The sequence below is a fragment of the Thunnus thynnus genome, chromosome 13 (assembly GCF_963924715.1).
Source record: "Thunnus thynnus chromosome 13, fThuThy2.1, whole genome shotgun sequence".
In the NCBI taxonomy this organism is placed as follows: Eukaryota; Metazoa; Chordata; class Actinopteri; order Scombriformes; family Scombridae; genus Thunnus; species Thunnus thynnus.
This window is the reverse complement of record NC_089529.1, coordinates 17,507,659-17,529,833: the sequence shown is the minus strand read 5'-3', so window position 1 is coordinate 17,529,833 and position 22,175 is coordinate 17,507,659. Positions and strand designations below refer to the sequence as shown.

Sequence of the window (22,175 nt, the reverse complement as noted above, 5' to 3'; positions counted from 1 at the left end):
CTGAAGCCCAAATTGGCACAGGTCCCATGTACTGAGAGGTTTTAAATAGGACCAGCTGAGTAAAGGAGCTGTTGGTGGCTGAGCCTTTTTAAAGCCAAACGCACTCAGAGGGAGTCTGCCAAGGACAAATCCAGCACAATCAATTATTTATGGTGATAAGATAAGTTTAGATAAGTGATGCACAGATATAACATGAAGAAGTATGACATAAAGCTAGGTGAGTATAACTTTATATGAACAAGACAGAGCACTAGATGAGCTGAGATGAGACAATATAAAATAACATCCAGATTAAATACATTCACACTTCATAGAGAAATAACAAATTTATTTTCTATTTTTCCATTGTATACTTATTTTTGCAGTAATTACAATTGCAGCAAAGTAATCTGATGTAAACACTGTCATGGCTGGATTACCAAAGTGTAAAAACGACCCTGGGTCCCCAGATGATTCATTAATTGCAAATTTGTTACAAATGTTACAAATTTACTCCACTAAAGTACAATATCAACTAAAGTGCGTACAGCATTAACTGGTGTTGTGGCCAAAATCTAGTTTTAAAATAAGACTTTATTGATCCCTGAGGGGAAATTCACAAGACCTCACTTATTTTAGTCTCTGCTCATATGATCCATATTCCTAAAGTTAAATCAAATTACCGAACCACACAGAAAACCTGATTCCAATACATTTTAATCCAGCATCAAGGTCTCTAAGCAATAATAAAGCTGTTTTAATAGTGTTGTCTGTTTGTTGACGTTAACTTGGAGGCACATGCATAGAGGGTGGGAGGTGGGTGTTGGTTTGTCAATAATAATAACTTAATTACTTTATATGTTAGCACCTTTCATGCAAAGATGCAGCCCAAAGTGCTTTACAAAAAAAAAAAAATAAAGAAAATGAAAAATGAAAATAACCAACAAGTAAGAAAGCTATTTGAGGGCCCAACAATTTTCACCCAAAGGCCCAAGTCAGGTTAATATGCTGTTCATGTCAAAGGATGATCCAGAGGTGGCTCACAGTCTCCTGAGTTTAAAGCGCCATCTAGTGGATACAGTAGAAATGATTTAACTCCCTTTCTTTCTTCCATCTCCCCTTTTTATTGCCCATGTATCTCACAATAAATGCTTCTTTGTCTGTTCATTAAACAAAAACAGGGAAGGCATAAGTCATATTCAAGTTCAGAAACGTGGAGACAACTTATTTTTCCATATTTTACAGCGGGATGCGCCATTATATTCTCCAAAATTCTTGCTTGTAAACAATAATTAAATCATCTTTTAAACAGGTAATTTAATTTATGATAATATGCGCATTTTGTGCTGCGCAGCTGTGTAGCGGCCAACTTATTTTGGCTTTGACGTCAGGTAAGTGAAACACACCCCATCCTGGTACAGAGCAGAAGTGCGTCTGGTGCGCACTCAGCGAGCTGCTCGGCCCTCCCGGACACTGCAGTGCCGGTTACCGTGCCATCGCTGCGGCTGCTCGCTCCCGACACCACGTCCCGCTGCAGACTTCCCGGGTTCGGGGAGAACAGGGGACAAGGAAGCGCTGAAAGCCATGGCCGAGTCCAACCCGCTGCGGGGGTTCCCCCGTCTGCGCCGGGCCGCGGTAAGCTCCGCCGAGAGGTGGGAGGTGGGAGGCTTGAAACGGGGCGGCGAGGATACTGCAGCAGAGAGAGGAGCAGAGAGATGAGGAGAGATGCACGAGCTGGTCTTAAGACAGTTAAGCTCTGCGACAGAGGTTGGGATGTGTCCTCAGTGCAAACAGGATTAGATATATAAATTCTCTCTCGCTTTAGAGACTGCTCACATCAGATAGCAGGTCATTGTTAGGAGTGTAGTGTGTAGTGGACCAGGACAGGCCAATGACAAACGTGTTTGTGCGTGTGTGTGTGCGTGTGCGTGTGTCTTTCTGTTTGGACTGCAACTGCAGAGCAGCAAAGAGGCTGTATCAGCTTTGGCACTGCAGCCTGTAACTGTGTGGAGTGTGTTATGTGTGTTATTAAGTTATGCAGCTTTATGTATTAGATTTGGGAATATGCTTCAGACACTTGATGCCCACATATCTAAATGCAGTTAGTGAATGCAGAGGAGCTGACAGGTCTGCAAGCATCCAATAACATCCATCATGGCTGCTGTATGAAAAAATGTCAAGGTTAATTTTTGGGGATTTGGATGAATATTTACCTTATACATTTTCTTGTGTAAAATGCTTTTGTAGAAATGTAGGTGCACTGGACAGAAAACTGTATGTGTATTTGGTCTCAGGTCAGCATTTTCTGGTTTAAAGGTCTAAATACCTAAATACCTGTTTCTGAGAGCAGACAACAAACTTACCATCTTACACTGAGTTGAAAAACTTAAGCCTTGTGTTTGCTTTATCAGATGACGCTGAACATGTTTTAATGGGGGATGATGTGAAATCAGTGTACCAGAATCCACACAGTTCACTTTCCCTGCCAGGTATACTGGTTCCCTCACTCACCACAAGTGGGAAAAGTGTGAGAGTCTTCATCATGTTTAATAATTCCTCTTGTCATATGATCTATTAGTAATGAGAAAATGTGGGGTGGACATTTGGTATTTTGGAGGCAGGGAGAGGAGATAAGAGAAAAAAAGGAAAATATTTCACCAGGGAAGGAAAGAGCTACCATAATAAGTAGTCCACTTCATTGGTGATCTGCTCTGTAGTCATCTGTCTTATGGTAGTCACTTGTTCAAGCTGGAAGCAATAAAACATTACCCAGAGCACCAAAAATAGACCAGTGTGTTTCAAGGGTTATCTGCTGCATCTCTAGTTGAATGTATGCGAGTCAGAGAAATTATCTGCTGCAGGAATTAACAGCAACACAGAAATATTAGCAGAAAACAAAAAAAAATATGAAAAAGGGGGAGACAAACTAAGAGAGAAGGTGTAGAAGACACATAATCAACATTAAAGGTGGATTAACTGACCCTGTAAAGCCTTGAAAAAGTTATAGTAGCTTTGTGTAAAGTAGTAAAGAAGGCAAGAAATGTGAAGACGTGAGGTGGTTGATAATGAAGAAGAGAAGAGCGATGAGAGAGCAGAGTCAGTCAGAGGAGCTGACTATAAGACCTTCTGAAGCGCTGTAGAGAGTTAAAGACTCCCCAGATTGACACTGAAAGATGCTGATGCTGAGTTGAGCTTTGCTAGGCTGCACGACTAACAACACACAGCTGCCATCAATTCTGACTGCCTCCTGTCATCCCCCCATCCTGCCCTACTCTAGGGATGTGGTGGTGGTCCTGTCAATCCACAAAATCCACATTTTTAGGCTTATTTCCCCGAGATGAATTCAGGGGATCAGAGCTGTGTTGCTTGTGACAGCATCAGTTAACTATCAGTCACTATCAGTATGAGTTTTCTTGTAAATTAAGAGTATAATTTAAAGCTTTACAGAGGCTGATATTGTTTGATGTTTTTGGCCATTTTTAAATAATATTATCTCTTCTACTATGAGTATCTAATGCTATTACAAAGTTTAATGAACAAATAAAATAATATACTTCTTCCTCTTTCAGACCTCATTTCCGGGCAACCTGCATCTGGTCTTGGTGCTCCGCCCCACCGGCTTGTTAAGCTCCACCCCCAGTCCGTCCTCAAGCACTGACCTGGGCTTTCGCTTCAGTCAGGATGACTTCCTGTTAAAGATGCCAGTGAGAAGACTTGTTATGAGTTTATCTTAAATTTACAGAAAAAAACATGTATTTTACCAATCTGATCCAGTTGTCTCTGCTCCAAACTACACACACATGCTTCCTCCTCTCCTCTCCTCTCCTCTCCTCTTCTCTCCTCTCCTCTCCTCTTCTCTTCTCTTCTCTTCTCTCCTCTCCTCTCCTCTTCTCTTCTCTCCTCTCCTCTCCTCTGCTACCCTCTTCTCTCCTCTCCTCTCCTCTCCTCTCCTCTGCTACCCTCTCCTGTCCTGTCTGTCTGACACACAACTGTACCTGTCCAGGTGGCTGTTGCACATCAGTGTTCTTTAGATGCCTTGTGCTTCTGTGTTTTTAGGTGGTTATGCTGCGTTCAGTGGGTGACCTGCTGCGCTACATCGATGAAAACCACCTGGCGTCAGAGTTCACTGGAAAAGTGCAATACTGCCAGAGTGACTGGATCGTCCTCCGCACGGTATAGCCTACGCACTGAGGCTTGTCAGTCCACCACAACATGCAGGTTGCTGTTGAATTAGAAGTTAAAAACATGTTCGCAATGAAAATAAAACAATAGAAGAGTATTCACAGTCCATTATTCATACAGCTTAACAACTAACAATACTGCTTGACTTCAAACAGCCCTTTTCATATCCAAAACCTGAATCAGATGCTCAGAAACTAAACTACTAATTCAGGAACTATGGAACTTTCAGTAAATATCAAACAACTGGTGAAATGCTTCCAATAGCAGTTCAGGAAATCAACATGGCAATGCAAAAGACACACAATGTGTTGTAGAATAATATTTGGCTATATGTGGACACCCTTTGTTTTATTCCTGTTAATGTGACCCCAAAAGAAAATGTGAAGGGAATCGCGATTTAATAAAGAAAAGTCTTTCTAAGTTAACTGCAGTTGTACTTTGTTATGTTGAGATTTACAGCTGTAATTTCTAAATGAATAATAAGTTATATCAAGTTAAGTAATTGTTTTTCTAATTCTACCGAAAGTGTCACCCAAACCTCCCTAAAACTATTTTTTAAATTACGCAGAACAGAAGATAAAAGACAATACTGAATTATTGCCCAGTCCTACGTAGAAGCATCATTTTTTCCCCCTAAACAAAAAACGAAAGTACAAAAGTATTGAACAAGCTTTCATGAGGTGTGTGTGTTTGTGTGTGTGTGTGTCTGCAGTCCATTGAGACCTTTGCAGTGACAGTGAAGGAGATTGCGCAGCTGCTGCAGGGCTTCGGATCAGAGCTGTCTGAGACTGAACTTCCGGATGAGCCCAATGCTATCGAGTTCCTGCTGCACTCACACACACACCGATACCGACAGATGAAGGTTGTCGCTCTCTCTCTATTTTTCTTACTGTTCTTCCTCTCTCTTTGCCTCTGTGAAGACTCCCTCTGTGGCAATTTTTGTATTTGATTTCTCTCTCTGTGTTTTGCATTCATGCGCTGGTGTTGTATGTTTTTATGATTTCGTTGTCCTTTTGTTGCTGTTTTTCTTGTTTCAGGACGATATCCGGAGTGTGCTAAAAGAAGGGCGTCTGCTGCTGTCCAACCTAGAGACTGTCAAGGCCTCTAAGAGAGACACAGAGGAGGAGAGAGACATACAAGCAGACATGGACACCGTTCAGAGGTACGTGTTCAGACATTTTTTAATCTTCTGTAGACAAATCACTCAGTCAATAGTTGTTTTTAAACATATATGGTATTGAAACGAGTATTAATAAGACATATTATCAGTCTTATTAATGCTAAACACAAATTTATTCATCTTACTAAACCTTACCACGCAGCTTGTGTGTAAGTGTTTTATGTGTGTATGTGTGTTCTAGGCTCCTGGCTCAGCTCCGAGACATGGAGGAGGCGTTTGATGGCTTCTTTGAGAAACACCACCTGAAGCTGCAGCAATACCTCCAGCTGCTGCACTATGAAATGAGTTTCCAGCAGGTGTGATGAGTGGTATCTGTTGGAGTCTCTCCTTAAATCGTATTCTCCTGACTCTATGTTACAGTCCTGTGATGATTAACTTTGTGTATGTGTGTGTGTAGATGGAGGAGAAGCTGGAGAGGCTCACAGCTCAGGAAAAGGAGATTGCCTCTGTGGGAACAACAGTGGTTCAAACTGAACAATTACTGAAAGACCTGGAGATGCTGGACAAACATGCTCAGGTCAAATACAAACACACACTTATAGTTTGTATTTTGAAGTAAGTGACCAAGCTGAACAAAATGCATTCATATTATGTTGCAGGAGGAGATGGCTCGTGCCCAGGTGGTGATTCTGCATGGTCATCAGTTGGCTGCCAACCACCACTACGCCCTGGCACTCATCGTGCAACGCTGCAACGAGCTGCGACATCTCTGTGATGTCATCACTACTGCCATACGCACCAAGCGGGCCTCGCTCATTCGAGCGCGAGACCTGCTGCTCCGCCTTGAAGAGGTAGAAATGCTGACATGATACACGCTCAAACAAAATTATAATATTTGCAGACTTGCATGTGAAAACTCAGAATTACTGCAGTGAAACATTAAAAAAATCATGAATTGTTGTGTATTTCTGTTTCACTGCCCTGTTTTGTCTCCATCTTGCTTTACTTTGTCCTCCAGTCTTCCATGCAAGTTTCAACACAAACCACAATTACTGTAAGCTGTGTGTTTGTTTCCATGTTTGTTTTGATGTCAAAGGGTTCAAAGAAAAATTCATTCTCACAAGTGCACGTGTACAGTGTATCTGTCTGTTGTTCCCCATCTTAGATTTGTGCTCCTCAAAGACAGCTACTGATTAGAGCTGCAATGATTAATCCATTCATTGATTTGTCAATCAATAGAAAACATTTGCTCATTTAAGCTTCTCCAATGCAAATATTTGCTGCTTTTCTGTTTAATATAATTGTACACTGAATATATTTGGGTTTTGGACTGTTGTTTGGACAAAACAAGACATTTGAAGGCATCACCTTGGGCTGTGGGAGATTATAACATTTAGTGACATTTATCACTGTTATCTGACATTTAATAGACAAAAAATGGATTAATTGAGAAAGTAATCTCTAGTCGAGAATGAAAATAATCCTTAGTTGCAGCCCTGCTATTGATGTTTTTGTGCCATATATAACAGCAAAGGGACAATTGTTAAATGTCATCAAGTGAATATCTTCTTTGTTCTTTGTTTTCAATAAATTAAAAAAATCTGTATATGTATTAAAACATAAAATGTATCAGTGAGATCAGCCGTGTGCATGTGTGTCTTCTTGTGTTGTCTCCTGTGTTTATCTGTGTGTATGTAGGCCCTGCGGTGGTGTGACGAAGGCGCCTATCTGCTGGCAAGTCAGATGGTGGACAAGTTCCAAACCAGAGAGGGAGCTCAGGACGCATTGCAGTACCTCAGCAGTCACCAGGAGAGGGCGCCATCTGCTCTGAAAAGCCACCAGGACATTCTGAGCCTGGAGTTTGAAGCCATACTCACCCCACAGCTGCAGGTGGCCCGTCTCCACTGACACAAACACACTCAGACGACTCACGTCTCATCTCAACTCACACTTTCTTTCTTCCCTAGTCACAAATTGGCATGGTAACGGAGAAGCTCCACTCGGTGCAGTCCATGATGAGAAACAGAGAGCAGTGTCTGAGGAAGCTGGCGGATTTGCAGGTCAGACCCATCCAGCTGGTGGCCCCCCGACCCGAACCCGACCAGACCTTGCAGCGATGCAAGTCACCCCTGTTCTCCCCCAAACACGGTACGACCCTCTCCAGTGGTTTACACTTGTATTAAAGGATTTTCTAGACAATTCTAACACTAGAAGCAGAATGAAATCACTTGTTTCATGGGACTTTTACACTTATTTCTGGAGTGTACATTTGATTTCATTGTTTCAGTTTCTGTCCAATGTCTGTTTTTGACTAGATTGTTATTATTATACAGTTATCAGTTAAGTCCCACGCTCAATTCTCCTCTCTCCGATATTCCCTTCCCGGCATTTGACATGCTTGTTCCCTCTTTTATCTCATGTACAGTGTTTTGCCTGCATTTCCTCTCAGCTCTGTCATCACCAGTCGTATTTGTATGCATGTGTGTTTGTGTGATTATTTTCACAGGTGTAGACTTTAATGTACTAAACTCCAAGTTCTCCTTCGACCTGCTTCCTGGCAAAAGAGCCTCGAGGAGGAACAACAGCCAACGCAAGGTGTGTGGGTGTGTTTGTGTGTGTTGTGTTTAAAGTGCTATATACAGTAATAAATTAGAGTTGAGTGTGAGTGTGTGTCTTGTATTGTCCACTCCCTTGACATATTCTTGGGCAAATTAAGAGATGAATAGAGGTGTAAATTCAATACATTCATTTGATTAATTCTGCTGTCACGGCTAATACGTTGCTTTGGCTTGCATTCTTACTTATTTTTTTAATGGGAGTATTGACAAAATTTTAACTAATCATCAGCTAACCTTTAACACTACACTGGCAGCATGGTTGTAAATGTAATGTGATTAAATGCCAGAACTTGCTGAGAGACTTCTTTCATGTGTCAGATCGAGGTGATGCACGATTACCAAGGCAACCGCAGCTGTCTGTACGGTCCCGCCCCCGAAACTGATTCTGAGGCAGAAGACAATCCAGAGCAGGTCACACGGTATGCAATCTTTCACCTGTCACACATGATCCCTGAACCGAGCCTTGACCTAAACCTTGACCTGTGACTCTGATCTTGCACCGTTTGTCTCTAACTAATAAGTTATCAATCTATATACAAAAGGGGGCCTGAAATTCCCAGAATTAAAAAAAAACTGACATCTTTCAGTAATACCCTTCTTATCACCTTCAAAGTTCTCTCCTTGAGATGCAGCACTTCTCCCATTGCTGGAAACATTTTCTGTTGTCATCTTTTGTCACCGTATCCAGAACCTCCTGCGTTTCTTCCTTGGTGGCGAATCTTCTCCCTTTCAGTCCCAATTTTAGTTTCACCAAGCTTTAGGCATAGACTACCTAGTGGCACCTACTCCTGTGCTATTGATGGTTTCCTGGAATTTTTGGGTCTCCCCTTGTATGTAAGGCTATCCAACATATGTGTCAGATGTTTTTTAGTTTTAGCATTCGGTTGTACTCGCTGTTTCCTTCTGTTTATCTTTCCAGCCATATTATGAAGGAACTGATAGCTACAGAGAGGATCTATGTGGACGAGCTGCTCTCTGTCCTTCTGGTGAGTTTAGTTTAGGTTATTTTTTACGACATTTTGCTTTTGTCAGCTTGCAGTGCAGAACAACAGCATGGGTAAGATGATGAAATATGACAAAGGTACCGGGCTGACTTTAAACACGGTTTTTATGTCCTGTTTTCTCCTGTCATGTTTTTCTCCTCTCCTTTTCTTCTCCTCTCCTCTCCTCTCCATTCCTCTTTTCTCGTCTCCTCTCCTCTCCTTTGCTCTTCACTCCCTTCTTTTCTTCTCCTCTCCTCTCCTCTGATCAGGGCTATAGGGCAGAAATGGAGGACCCATCCATGTCTAATCTCCTTCCCCCAGCTCTACGCAGCCAGAAGGACATTCTGTTCGGCAACATGCCCGAGATTTACCAGTTCCACAGCAGGCAAGCCACACACACACACACATATACACACACACACACACACACACACACACTGAGCTCACCAGCTGTCGCAGAGTTGTCCTTGTCTCCCCCTCTTTTTACGCCAATCCCATTTCCTTTCATTTTCCTCGTGGATCCTCCATTCAGGATCTTCCTCCAAGATCTGCAGAGTTGCCTGGAGACACCAGAGAGGGTGGGGGCATGCTTCCTGCAACGGGTGAGTAAAGATGAGGAGAATGAGACAGGGATGGGAGGGAGCTGTGGTAGGGGGATTTCAGAGGTAATGACAGATACAAGTTTAACTTTTAATATCTGCGCGTTTGTGTGTGAGCAGAAGGGGAAGTTCAAGGTGTACGAGCGTTACTGCCAAAACAAGCCTCGCTCTGAGTTGCTATGGAGACAGTGCTCTGATTCACCCTTCTTTCAGGTATTTGAACATATTTAATACACGATCCATTCACTGTCTCATATTAATGTTAGGAAAGTCATTTGGTTTTGTGCTGATAATAGGCATAATCTTTGTCGTTTTTCTTATTTTCACAACAGAATCACTTGTGATTTTCCAATGCCTCATGCATCTAAGGCAGCAAAATGGATCTCTTTCTCTCTCTCTTCAGGAGTGCCAGAGGAAGCTGGACCACAAGCTGGGTCTGGACTCTTACCTCCTGAAACCAGTCCAACGCCTCACTAAGTACCAGCTGCTGCTCAAGGTTCTGTACATCTGAGCTCACACACTCAAAGCTACAGCTGCACTCATTAAAAAAATCTGACATGAATGTTCAAAAGAAGTTTTTAATCACTGTCATGAAGGCCATTTGTTGTGAGATTACATGTTCCTGACATCTTTTCTTGCATAATGATAGTATAACATGGAAAAGAAAAGAGACAATAGACAATAATTTTACAAAGATTTTGTTGTCGAAAAGCAGTTTTCATCATGATGAGACAAAGTGTTGCAGAGAAATGTTTCACCAACTTTTTCTGCATCTTTGATACAAACGAGGCCAAACCATTTGTAGTATCAAATCTCAAATGAATAACTTTAAGTAACTAGAGATTTATTTATACAGCACAATAAAAGCTTTAAGAAAGGCATTAGAAACATGTTTCATTTTGCATATTTTGCATATGGTGCAAATCTTATCAGCTTTGTAGCAGATTTAAAAAAAAAAAGACAAAACACCAAATGGCTGTTATATTACAGTAATTGTCTAGACCATATTCATTCAGGACTTCTTGACCCGGGAACTCAGGGAATAAAGAAGTTTGAAATAAGAAAATGTTCAGGAGTGTAGATCAAAAAGGTCATTGAACTGATGATGCCACTAAAGGGAATATTAATGTATTCATGTAGTACTGAGCACCTGTGCCTGTAATATTCTTGGTCTGATCTCTGTCAGTGTTTCTGTTTTTGTATTGGCTGGGATTATTGATTCATAAAAATAATAAAAAAAAAATTTGGTCTGGCCAGTCTGCACAGTAATGGGTTTTGTTTAGAAAAAAAACACATTACGTTCAGATTGATAAATGGACATAGAGCCTAACAATGAAGACAGTTTTATTAACAGCATGGCAGACGCACTGCAATACAGACAAATAAAAAAACAGGCAGACGTCTGAAACTCCCACACAGACAAATTGACAACAGGAAGACGCCATTTATCCAGACTAAATTTAATAATTTGTAGACTTGCAGACAGGCAGTCATTGAACTCACACCCAGACATTTGTACAGGCAGATATCAAGACAGACTAGGTTAAATAAACTGACCTGGCAACCTGTGTCTCTGTCCTTGTTCAGGAGCTGCTGAAGCACTGTACGGAAGAGCGATACCGCTGTGAACTGCAGGAGGCTCTGGACTCCATGCTGGAGCTGCTGAAGTCTGTCAATGACTCCATGCATCAGATAGCCATCACTGGATATCAGGTACCGGCCTGTCAAATCAATAAGTAAGGTAGAGTGGACAATCACGACAACTGGATGCCAGATTTATGTCACGTCTGTGTGCTTTAGTATAAAATGGTCCAATCAAAACTTTCAACAAGAATCACTGGTTGCTGTGACGAAATTACAACCAGCAACATAATACTGTTTCTGTATCAGGGGAGGAGGCAGACAATAAGTTGTAAAAACATTGTTTTTTCCTCACTCTCATTTAACCTGCATTATTACATTTTCCATTTACTTCCAATTTCTTCTGATTGTGTGCAAACCAACTACCTCAGACATGAACTGACAACCTTTAAATCAAATTAGATTAAAAAAGTGCAATGCCCGTTCGAAACGTGCCTGTTCGGATTGCTTGGCCTCCAGCTGCTGCTTCAATGCATAGAAAAATTATTACAGTTGATGTGAGGTGTGAATGAGTGCATACACCAACATCATGAAAGAAACTAACATTCTGTTATACACAGATGTTATAAATAATAAGTACTCTAATAGTAAATAAATGTTCTTTTCTCATTTCAAGTAGCTTAAAATAAGGGCTGCATTTAAAAATAAAATAATGTGCATTCTACTATAAAGTGGATTGATCATATTGGGCTCTTAGATCATTTATTTACTGTGCCCTCAGTTCGGATTTGAGTGGATGTATTTGCTCAAAGGATTTGTGCTTTGTCTGTAGTGGCACTTCACAATCGCCATGGTCTCAGAGCATATGAGACAAACTGGTTTTGAACTGTCAGTGGGAAGTATTTCCATCATTTTACACATGTAACTATAGTCACTGTGTATTGAGCTGTTAGTGCTTCCAAAATGCGGGTGACGCACACTCAACAATGTACCTGAAAGCCTCCTGTGTATACACAATGGTTCACTCACTGCTGCTGCTGCTGCTGCTGCTGATCTGCTAAATGTGCTGCTCATGCTATGTTTGCTCAAAAGATTTGTGCTTTGTCTTTAGTGGCGCTTCACAATTGCCATGGTCTCGGAGCATATGAGACAAACTGGTTTTGAACTTGGAAGTATTTGCTCCGTTTTACGCACGTAACTACAGTCCTTGTGTACTGGGCTCTGAGCGCCTCCAAAACGCGTGTGACCTGCGCTCAACATTGTACCTGAACGCCTCTTGTGTATTCACTCGCTGCTGATCTGCTAAACGTGCTGCTAACGCTACGCTGTCCATTCCAGTGTCCATTCTTGATTAAAAGGTCTGTTTTCGCTGTCTACTTTTCTCTTTTTAGAGCACTTTTCTCTGACTCGTGTCCCGCCTCATCTCTGGTCTCTCCCTGACATGCCAGAGTTAATCGTCAGAGCCCTGAAGCTCCGCCCTGCCTCTGCACAGAGCGGAGCGGCTCACTGATCACTGATTTATTCAAAGTTTATTGATATTAAACGATTGCGTGTCCAAATTGCACCAAATTTGATACTGCACTCCCTTTGGTCCCCAGCCATACACCCGCCAAGTGTGGAGTCGATCGGATGAACGGTTCAAGAGATGCGCGAAGGACATACAGACATACATACATACAGAGATTCCTTCCTTTAGCAAATTAAATAAAACAATTTTTTCTTTATTTGAATCAAGGGTCTAAGGATAGAGGATGTTGTATTGCTGTACAGATTGTAAAGTCTCCTGAGGAAAATTTGTGATTTGTGATATTGGGCTATACAAAATAAAACTTGACTTGACAAAATAAACTTTAAAGTTTTATGCACTTAAAATAATTTCAATGAAATGGCTGTTTGGTTGTTACGATTCTGGCACTGAACTGTGTTTTTTTGCATTGTAACTTGCATATTCCTTATATAGATATATATTATAGTTTTTCTTTTTTTTACATTTCTTCTTTTTACTACCAATTTTATTGTTTTATTCTATTCTAATTACAAATATTTTAATATTTGTAAATACATTTCCTGTGTGTGTAGTGTGGAGGAGGCTACAACTGCATTTCATTATGCAATCCTGTATGTATAATGACAATAAAACTGAACCTTGAACCTTGAGTCTCAAAGGAACATTAGACATCTTTTGGTTTTGTCTGTTCAGAAAATTGAAAATAATCATGGTTATAATATTTCCAATTTTTGCCACAATCAGTAAAAATATTACTATATTACTACAGTGGAAACCACTTATAGTGATCATAGTTTCAGTGATCAACTGTTTATATAGATCAAAAAGCTCGGGACAGAATCATTTCTATACAAATGCTGTTTAAATAATTTGCTTATAGTAATCAAGTATACCGCTTACAGTGTTCATTTTGGGTCTTTTCAACATATGGAAAAACATTTTTAAAACTATGGTAATTTTTTTTTTTATCCTACTCCCCTGATATGCATATGATATGTATATATATATATATATATATATATATGAAACAATCAGAAAATAACGTTTTATTCCTCTCATTCACCGGCTTTCTCACTACCACTGCTCACTCTCCTCATGCACTCTCTACCTTCCTTTACCACTGCTTCTCTCGCTCTCTCTCTTTCTCTCATCTTTTAAAAAATGAGTCGGGAAGCCGACAGCAAAGCCTGACTTTACTTTTAATGTTATCAAAGAGAAGTGTCCTCCTCTCTTTCTAGTAATGTTTTTGTCGTCCCTCAGTGCAGGGTTGTACATCTCTAATCAGTCTGATCTCCGGGCTGTAATGTACAAATTTCAATTAGATAGTAATCTGCATTAGAAATAAAGAAAAAGAAAAAAAATGGGTTATAAAAATCATCCACTCATAGTTATCAATTTGACCTGGAAAGACGTGATCACTATAAGTGGTTTCCACTGTATTTCCAATCTGAGGTAGATACAGAATTCCTCTTCTATATCTTTCTGAGCTCTCTAGCACTGTTCTTGTTTGATTTGATTTTTACCTGTTTCTATAACTACTCTGTAGAAACACCTCAAAATCCACAAACTGCACCACGAAATGCAAATAGCTACAACTCTGTGTAATTCCTCACAGACTTTGGTATAGCCTTGAATCACATTGCTAAATGTCAATGTAAATCAATGCTGTTGGGTGAAGCATAGCGAAAGTTTCCTATTCACATTGATAACTAAAGTTTGTGCACTTTGAACATCAGCTTCACAGTTTATGTGTGTTTAACTAATGTTTGTTACTTTCTTGTCTGTCCACCTGTACGTCGGACTCAGGGTGATCTCGGCCAGCTGGGCCGTGTGGTGATGCAGGGCAATTTCAGTGTGTGGATCAGCCATAAGAGTGCAGCGGTGCGAATGAAGGAGCTGGCCAGGTTCAAACCCATGCAGAGACATCTCTTCCTCTATGAGCGCGCCCTGCTCTTCTGCAAGCGCAGAGATGAGGACAATCACGACAGGACGCCCTTCTACAGCTTCAAATCCTGCCTCAGAGTAATAATACATAATACACTCACTTCAATGCAATCCAGTTCAACAGCCCTCCAATACATCCACCCTTTATGAAGCTGATCAGATTATGTTTTGACACTATTGATTCAACTCTGACTTAACTGAGCATTTTGAAGGCTGCAGTTTGGGGCACTGGTGAATTGTTTTATTGGTGGACATAATCCACGGTTGCATTTTATCTTAAGAATAAGAGTGTACAGTCAGAAGTGCTGACAGCGAAATAGTCAAATGCAATGACTTTTCTCTCTTTCTGTAGATGAGCGCAGTGGGAATCACAGAAAATGTAAAAGGAGATGTGAAGAAATTTGAAATCTGGTACAGTGGCAGGGAAGTGGTGTACATAGTTCAGGTATTTGCTTTTCTGCTTTCTATTTTTTTATATTTTATTGCAGTCAGTTTCAGTGTCTGGATCCTCTCTCACACTCTTCTCGTGTCGTGTTCTGTGCTGTGCTCTGTGTGTGTCTGTCTAGGCTCCCACAGTAGAGGTGAAAGTTACATGGCTGACGGAGATTCGTAAAATTCTCACCAACCAGCAGAAACTGCGTCAAGGTTTTTATTACTGTTATTATGAATCATTTTCTGCCTCAGTGTTTGGTGTTTCTATGAAATGCCTAATTGATCTCCAGCTCTATTTTATTTAATCTAAGAGATAAAACCTATATTTTAATCTACTATAACATCTGTAGCTAACAAACTTCACTGTTAATGCATTCTAGGAAAGTAGCTTTTTCTTTTTATTTGTTTGTAAAGAGAATTTTCCAAAGAAGTTATGACAACTAAATTAGATGTTTGGTCTTGTGGTGGACTCCAGTCTGTTGTTTTTATGATTCAGTCTCCCTAAATCTAAGCCACACGCCTGTGTTTTCTGTTTTCTCAGATGAGGCTCCTTCTCTTCAACTTTCAGACAACCCCCTCTCTGAAAGGTGATTCTCTCTGCATGACCTCCCTATGATCTTGTGTCAGTTTGTGACCTCCTGATGTGTGTTAGTGGGAATGGGTGAACTCACTTTTCATTCCTGTCTCAGTTCGGAAATTGATTTGAAAACTTAATACAGTAAAGGAAATGTTTCTCTCCCCTATGATGATGATGAAAAATCAATTTCCGAAATGATTTGGTGATCAAATAATCCCTCAATTTCATCCACATGCCAGTCCATCTTATCTTTTGTAACAAAGCATCATGATTATCAGTACACAGGGATGTTGAAGCTACTGAATGAGTTTGTATGTGTGCAGTTTGTGCATATTTGTATACTGTATATTAACGTTGTTGCCATTACCCTTGAGAACTGGCATTCATGACAACATTGCCAAGTCCTGCAGATGGCTGTAACACTCTCCGTGGTGCTGAAATTGAAACTGAATTTCAGCACCATGGAGAGCACTTCACACTCAATCTACTGCAAAGACCTAACTTTGCAGCTTTTGCTAGTGCTTGTTTCTAATTTTACTGGCTAGTTATCGACGCTCACCTGGCCCTGAGTAGATAAGTAGGTATTCATAAAATCCAACAGTGCTCTCGACCATGATAGAGAACGACTTCATTAACATCCTGCTAAGCTGCTTAAACAGTTCTCAAGTATGTCTGGCAGTCATGTTATTGATAAGCAAGCGTAAGTAAGTTGAGCGTGCATGTTAGATCTTTTTCTAAGGAGACATCGTAAGTCAGTGAAATTGTTGGCACATTATTGGTTTGTTCGATTTATGTCTTCAGTAGGAACCAATGGGCTCGAGGCTGAGTGCCACAGACAGGATACAAAAATCAGTTTTGTATTGAGACAGACTAATGCAGTGCTGGTTTTGGTCTTTTCATTGGGGTTTTTTGAAAATATGATTTAATGCCAGTCTTATCCTTTAAGTAGTTTCACTACTAGTAATCATGATCAGTTTTGTCTTGTGGGACTTTTTGATTTTTTTCTAACAGATGGAGGATGAGATTGTGCATGTTTTGACTTTATGTAGCAGATGGGTCAGATTTAACATTCAAGCAAAGTGACTTTCAAATATTTTGTGAGCGCTTTAATTTTCTTCCTATATGTGATACTCTGTATATGGAACAAACTCCACCCATCTACTACTTAAAGCAGGTTAAACAACTCTGTGGATTATTTGCAAATGCAGTCTAATTAAGGCCTGATGTGTATGTGGAATACTGTGTTAACAAAATATTTTTTCCATATATTACAGCGATCTCTGATACACTTTGATAATTGTGCTGTAACCTCAAAGATCCTGTGGAATGAGACGCTGAAATATATGTGATTGTGAACTGAATGCTGTTGAAATGTAAAGAATGTGGATGAGGTATGAGCTCGTTTTGTGACACCGTGGATGTTGTTGTTGCTGTTGTTTGTTTGTTTTTTCGTTTGTTGTGGTCGTGTCTTGTTCCCTTGGTGATGCGGTTTAGTGCATCAGAGGTGTGTGTGTCGTGGGGCGGAGCATCGGTGGGAGGCTGCTCAGCGTGTCTCCCTGTTCCTCACAGCTCCTCGACGACAAGCCACTCCCACAGGTTCCGGGGGGAGGAGTCAATACACACTAGTCCTGCCCACTCAGATCCCGTGGTTCACTCACCTCGACGCAGTGAGTGGCTCACACACAAATGCACACATCAATTACAGTCACTTCATGGCATTATTTTCTTTACAGTAATTATTTGCCACATTTTTGTTTGATTCACTGTTTAATTCATGAAAAGCTTCTACATTTTCTCTCCTGAACTCTTCTGGTCTCTGGCAGGTCTTTCTTTGGCCAGAACTTCAGTGATGTCTCTAAACTTTGACCTTGAGGATGAATGTGTCTTGCAGCCAGAGGAAACAAAGAAAACACAGAGTTAAACATAAGTTACATATGTTGAATAAATGAATGGCTTTATTTAATGAATCATTTACTAATGCTTTAAAGATCATTTATAAGAATGACTTTTGGGTTGCCAGGTTATGTAAAATCCTCACCCTGGACTAAAATACATTAATGAACAAGTTATTAACAATTACAACTGAGAACTATATTACTATAAGACCATTTATTAATAATTTATTAACATGTATAATTGCAGGTGACAGGTTTAATGACTGACTTACTCTGTTATTTAATCCTTATAAACTCTAAAGTGTTGCTTACCAGAAAGTGGTACCATAAAAATATGTAAAACAAATACTCAAACATACAATACAGATTAATGCACATTTAACCTTTTGACGGCATTTAAGGAAAAGATAACGACTAACTCACTTAACTACCATGGAGTTTTACACACACCCCAAACCAGCTTCAGAGGGAAGTGCAATCATTGCGGAGCTTTTTTACAGATTGCTGATTGGCATCAATTGTCAGCTGATTATCAATTTAAGTGCCCAGATATTTGTAGCATTTAACCTGTTCAATGATTTAACCCTTAAAGGGGACCTAACATGCACATATGTCATATATCATATACTGTTTGTGGGTTTGATGGGGAAACAGAGGTAACTTTGCAAACAGAGCATTCAGAGCAGACTGAAGAGCTTTTGTCTTGAAGGCAACATTTTTATATATGTTCCCCTCAAGATTTGGAACTTTGACTATGTTTAGTGTAGACATCCGACATTATAACAGTATATAAATGACAAAATCACAAAAATCATGAAAAGTCCCCTTTAATGATGTGTTAATGTGAGTTTAGGGTCTCCCTCTATACACTCATATCTTTATGTTTTCTGAAGCAGAAACTGGTTTGTTTGGAATAAACAGAAAAGAATTTTACTATCACATTGTGAGTAGCTGAAAAAGAAATGCTACTGTATGTTTTCTTGACTTTGTTCTTTGCATGACTCCATTTGTCAGGAGCAACCCAGGATGAAATGAAAATCATCTCAGTTATGTGTCATTTTTAAAAAAGTGTGGCGCTACACCGTTCAGTTGTCTCAGCAGTCTTGTCACCTGTAGGTTGGCCTGTTCCTGCCCACTCAGTGGCGATCTGTGAGGGCCTGGAGGACTGGGGCGCGACAGACCTGTCCAACTTATCAGACTCAGATGAGGAGGATCAGCCTTCCCCCCTGGTGAGACTTTAGTGGTCGACGATACTTGCCTGTGTGCAAAGCCAAGTTCTATGTATTTTAGATCTGTCTGTAAATGAATGTAGACATACATAGAGGTAGATATGGGCTCACAGCTGAAGCAACATAACTGCACTTTTCTCTCTTTCTTCTGCTTCAGGTGGCGGGTAGGTATAGGGTCATGGTTGAAAGCAGCATGGCCAGCACTGATGACATCATCTTTAACTGTGGCGATGTCATTCAGCTGCTGCATGAGGATTCGTCAGGAATGTGGTAACAGGCTACGTGTTTCAGAAATGTTGATTGACAAAAGCATGAAAATATTGACTGAAGCTGAAATGAAGCTATGTTAAAAAAAAAAAATCTTTGTGTGTCTGTGTTGCGTTTTACGTGTGCAGGATGGTGAGGAATATAAGTCGTGGTGAAGAAGGGCGTGTTCTACCTGAGGACCTGCACAGGATTCTGGGAGAGATCTGCTGAGAGCCAATCAGAACAGAGGATAGATGATGCAGTGTTCGTGATGTGTGTCCATTCTCTTCCTGTTTTCATTGCTTATTTGGCTCATCCTCCTCTCTTGCTGAACACTCCTCCACACTGACATTAACCACAACTTGCTGACCAACAGGGGGCATCTGACTCTGCTGAGACATTCATCAATCAGAGTAAAGCACAACATCAACAGCATACCTTACTCTTCAAACTAATGAGTGACTAGATGCCTGTAAACGACAGAATGGACCTCAGAAGACTATAACAATGCAAAGCACATACGTGGGACCTCACAGTACTGGAGCCATTCCTTCATCTATCTTTTCCGGCAGTAAAACAGTAAACTGGAAGGTTATAACTGAAGACGTTGATCGGAGGCTTTTATTCATACATACAGAATGGACTTTTGTTTAAGACTTCAGGTTTTATCATTTCTATTTTCTTATGAAATATCACAGAAATCATCCATATGCCTTCAAACATATCTTGACTGTCCATGTGCCAAACAGCTCAGCTAATCATTGTGGCTTCTTTTTATATAAAACTCTCCCTTGTGGAAAATAGCATTTCCTACAACAGCCAGCTACAAAGCTAGAATCATGAGAATGGGATGTTAGCGAATGTTGAAATCGCAGTATTTACTTCATCCCTTTAGTGGCAAAAGAAAACATTCAGCATCTGCTCAAAAAAAGGCAAAGAGGAGACAAACTTGGAAATAGTGTGTCAAGATATTACAGGTCTCGCAGGGCTCCACATTCATAGCAGCTATTGTTGGTTTGTTTTGACACTCAGTGGCTACGATGGGGGTTGCAGCTCATATGGATTAGTATAGATCTTTTTTCATGGCAGGCATTTTGACATGTGAAAGCAGGGAAAGCACGATCATTAATAACATTAATTTGTTTTGATTACTACATTCCCAAGTCCTGGTATTATGCATGATGGTTCACTGGAACTGAGCCATTGTTAATGTTATTAGTCCCACCTGTGCTTCTCCTGCTATGACAAGTAAAAATGTTTCTTGTATCCGCTGCAGCACTGTCAGTCCTCAAGATGAACTATGCGGGCTGTCATTGTAGCTAGTTGTTGTATTTCATTGGTTATTGGCCTTATTTGCATATAATTATTTACTGTCACTGCTGTTGTTGGTGGTAATGTATTCTTTTTGTTAACATTTATATTTTAGGATTTGTTGGTGACATTCTGCAACTCACATATCAAACAAATATCATCTTTGTCTACTGCAGCTGTAGTTACCACTGTGATGACACAAGCTTTATGTTTCTGTTTGTGTACTGCTCTGCATGGACAAATCACTGCACATAGCGACTGCTTTTTTTCTGCCTGCACCGCTATTGTACACCAGCGGGGAGAGTTATGTTCAGTGTTGGGTAGTAACTGTAAATAGAGTAGCGTAGAGTTATAATTGCCAACTGAACATTTACAGTTACATCCTGGATTACTTCATGACTTGTTGATATGAAATTTGGGGGGCTGAATTTAGGAGAAAATAATATCACAGCAGATAAAACTGCCTGTTTTTTTTAACTGCCCAGTCTGATTTTGCATACATTGTAAAAAAGAAGCCTGTTAAGCATCAGTTTATATATTTCATGTCCACACAGGTGTTTCCACTTATTCTGGCTGACTAGACCAGCACTCAGCTTGAATTTGGGCAGAATTAAGATGCAGTGACATTACACTTCTGTCCAATGAAATTCCCCTGCACTATAGGTCTGGTTCAAAGGATATAATGTAACATCTCTGATGTGGGTAAGAAATAAATATTGATCAGAGCTATAAAAATTGTATGAGATCGTTGACCCGTTTGTGAAACACACTAGAATGATAGCTTCTCTATTTCCAGACACAGTGCAGCAGTGCCTCTATTGACCAACTGAACACATCCGCCTGGTCAAAGTTGAACAAAGGTGAACTTTGACCTGCGAATCTGACAGAGCACACTGCACTGAAAAGAAACACATGCTTTGTTTCTCTGTCGTACTGACTTCAATAATGAATAGTTCACAGTGAATGAAACTGAGCAAATATTAGTTGAATGAAATAATGTAATGTGACCTTACCGTTATGCTGTAACTATGTGAGGTCATCAAACTTCATGAACCAATAAGAATGATAAAACTGTCACCCTCCCATCCTAACAGGTGCAACAAAACTAAAAGGAGGGCCAGAGAGATGCCAATTAGGCACAGAAGCAGTCTAATCAGGCAAGATAAGTGAAAACACCTGTGTGAGTGAACTGTGGGTCTGCGGGGGCCTTTAAGAGGCTTTCAAACACTGTGTGAAAAGTGGTTATGGAAACACTGCCACTTCACTGTGCTGAGGATTTATCTCTGAAGGGCAGATGGATATAATTACTTTATTACAGTCAGCTGTGACAATGTAAATTGTAAAAATTTGAGTTGTCAATACAACTTAGTTTGGTCAGTAGTAATCTAGATGGTAACACTTGTTTATGTGGTCCAATATTGACACTCAGCTATCAAGTAACAAAAGGCACAATAGATACCTGTGCTGCATCTCTGGATAGTATAAATCTAATCCCACTGGAAACACTAACTCTAAGATTAACATTAAATAAAGATTAATTTTCCCACAGTGGGAATATAACATATATATATATATATGTATGTATATATATATATATATATATGTATGTGTGTATATATATATATATATATATATATATATATATATATATATATATATATATATATATATATATATATATATATGTGTGTGTGTGTGTGTGTGTGTGTGTGTGTGTATATGTGTATATATATATATATATATATATATATATATATATATATGTGTGTATATGTACATGTATATATATATATAATATTATAGTCACTTGATAGTGGAGTACAATGATTGGACTGTCTAAATAAAGTGTGTCCAATAGCTTAATACTCCATAATGAGGAACATTTGTTTATCATGTTAGTTTGATTTGAAATCCACCCGACACTGGCTATACTGTAACATCAGAATGTGTTTTACTTTGTTCATGTTCAGTC

The 22,175-nt window shown here is 39.9% G+C and overlaps 1 protein-coding gene and 1 long non-coding RNA gene across 3 annotated transcripts; one reads left to right on the top strand and one right to left on the bottom strand.

Annotated features, from left to right (window-relative positions):
* Window positions 1–528: 528 nt before the first annotated feature.
* Window positions 529–21,825, top strand: LOC137195795 (proto-oncogene DBL). Its single transcript, XM_067608421.1, has 26 exons — window positions 529–1,614; window positions 3,549–3,683; window positions 4,036–4,152; window positions 4,874–5,023; window positions 5,199–5,323; window positions 5,523–5,637; window positions 5,739–5,858; window positions 5,941–6,132; window positions 6,980–7,171; window positions 7,249–7,429; window positions 7,788–7,876; window positions 8,218–8,318; window positions 8,819–8,885; window positions 9,152–9,267; window positions 9,415–9,484; window positions 9,602–9,694; window positions 9,885–9,977; window positions 11,069–11,194; window positions 14,376–14,591; window positions 14,866–14,958; window positions 15,080–15,158; window positions 15,487–15,532; window positions 17,017–17,189; window positions 18,534–18,646; window positions 18,804–18,916; window positions 19,042–21,825. The coding sequence occupies exons 1-26, from the start codon at window positions 1,564–1,566 to the stop codon at window positions 19,121–19,123; spliced, it is 3,048 nt and encodes a 1,015-aa protein (XP_067464522.1). The 5' UTR covers window positions 529–1,563; the 3' UTR covers window positions 19,124–21,825.
* LOC137195796 (uncharacterized) lies at window positions 17,206–19,175 on the bottom strand. Of its 2 annotated transcripts, XR_010931164.1 has the most exons (4): window positions 19,086–19,174; window positions 18,775–18,924; window positions 18,528–18,675; window positions 17,206–17,406 (listed from the first exon to the last, which is right to left on the bottom strand). It is a non-coding gene; the product is annotated as an uncharacterized lncRNA (long non-coding RNA). The 2 variants fall into 2 exon arrangements; XR_010931163.1 differs by lacking the exon at window positions 18,775–18,924 and having other exon boundaries at window positions 17,215–17,406; window positions 19,086–19,175.
* Window positions 21,826–22,175: the final 350 nt, after the last annotated feature.

What these genes read in the sequence shown, in the direction of transcription:
- LOC137195795 (XM_067608421.1), top strand. Translation starts at nt 1,564, where the DNA reads ATGGCCGAGTCCAACCCGCTGCGGGGGTTCCCCCGTCTGCGCCGGGCC. An exon ending in ATTTACCAGTTCCACAGCAG is followed by an intron (nt 9,268 to 9,414) that starts GCAAGCCACACA and finishes TCCTCCATTCAG; the next exon opens with GATCTTCCTCCAAGATCTGC. An exon ending in AGTACCAGCTGCTGCTCAAG is followed by an intron (nt 9,978 to 11,068) that starts GTTCTGTACATC and finishes GTCCTTGTTCAG; the next exon opens with GAGCTGCTGAAGCACTGTAC.